The sequence below is a fragment of the Pterocles gutturalis genome, unplaced genomic scaffold, assembly GCF_000699245.1.
Source record: "Pterocles gutturalis isolate BGI_N339 unplaced genomic scaffold, ASM69924v1 scaffold45523, whole genome shotgun sequence".
Classification (NCBI taxonomy): Eukaryota; Metazoa; Chordata; class Aves; order Pterocliformes; family Pteroclidae; genus Pterocles; species Pterocles gutturalis.
In genome coordinates, this window is record NW_010124652.1 from 1 (window position 1) to 1,528 (window position 1,528).

General features: G+C 42.3%; 1 protein-coding gene across 1 annotated transcript in view; it reads left to right on the forward strand.

The window, feature by feature from the left end:
- Positions 1 to 599: 599 nt before the first annotated feature.
- The window catches only part of ZFPM2 (zinc finger protein, FOG family member 2), a gene marked incomplete at its 5' end in the record, with an annotated part of 7,203 nt that continues 6,274 nt past the window's right edge, over positions 600 to 1,528 (forward strand). Inside the window, one exon of the mRNA XM_010078307.1 lies at positions 600 to 865. Within this exon, the coding sequence (XP_010076609.1) occupies positions 600 to 865 (266 nt within the window). The remainder of the gene's footprint in view (positions 866 to 1,528) is intronic.

Below are 1,528 nucleotides of genomic sequence, written 5' to 3' on the forward strand. Positions count from 1 at the left end.
TAATTAATATTAATTAATATTAATAAAAACAGGAACCCAGGAAATAAACAAGCTGCTTAGTATGATATTACTTTCGACAGTGTAGGATCTTAAGGAAGCGTAATCTAGTCTGGCCTCCCGGATATCAGAGCACCAGGATTTTCCAGTAATAACTGCATAAGCATTCTGAAAAGATACATTCTTCAGAATGATCTGCAATTAGCACTCAAAAAGTCCGAGGCCCAGTGCTGGAAAGACTTGTGCACACAGGGAAAAAAACAAAAACCCACGATTGAAAGATGTCCCCTATTGAGTAGTGATGTATTGGAAATACAGCTTAGTTCTTGAATTAGTGCTGCATATTCACAACAAGCAATTAATTTAATTTAATTTTTTAAATAATTACATGCCAAAAACTTACAGCTGGATTTTTGGGGTTTTTTTACTATTTTTAAAATCTCCTTTTGAAAGAAACAGCTGTCTCCCACATTCAGTCTCTCACCTGTAAGTGACATTTTCATACACCCATGGCTCTGTTTTAAATATTTTATTACACAAGCATGCGTTTAACAGGGAAGTGAGGGGAATTAACCCAGCTGTGTTAATTGTCTGGCACTGAGCGCACCGTGGCTAACCTGCACCTGGGTGTATTTGCTTGCAGAGGACATATTCCCTTGCAAATCCTGTGGCATTTGGTACAGAAGCGAGCGGAACCTGCAGGCGCACCTCATGTATTACTGCAGCGGGAGGCAGCGAGAGGCGCCGCAGCTGGCAGAGGAGAATGAAGACGGTGCTCAGCACATATCCAGTGTCTGCCCTTTCCCACAGTGCACGAAAAGTTTTTCTAACGCAAGAGCTCTGGAAATGCACCTAAGTTCTCACAGTGGTAAGTACCGTGTCTTTTCCTGTAGCATCTTCTAGAATTAGCTATTTGAAGAATTATTCACTGTAGACATTCAGTGGATCAATGTCTCTCCAAATACGGATAAGTATTGGGTGTAGATGTTACCAAAATGTCAACAGTGTCTGACCTGTGTTCTGCACCAAGCACCTCTCCCAGCTGACCAGTGTCCTTTCTCTTCTCTGCTGGTCCTCATTTGGATGCTGTCTCTTTGTGTGTGCGTTAAGGTGATGAGCACACAGGCAGCATGTCCACCCTGGTGCAGGGCTGCTCAGGAATCCAGACACAGTTACACTGCTGCTGCCTGGGCTCTGAGAGACATTGCTTCCAGACTCTGTCCACCAAATGTGAGTCTGCAGAAAAGTACATACCACCAGAGAGCAAGACCTTCTGAAATCAGAACTTGGGGTCTGAGAGTCGGCTTCTTAGGCAGGAGGCTTTAAGGACCAGGGTCTAGAACTCTGTGTGTGCTTTTCCCAGGACATTTGTTTAACAAAAACTTCTTGTTTCATAACAATATTCTTTTCCCTCCTTGTAAATATAAAAGGGGGGTAGTGTTTTCTTTGTCCATGTTGTTAAAATTGTAATACTAGATATATGGAAAGTGGGATTACAAAATTCCTGAGATTAAAAATAGGGAACTCAGCA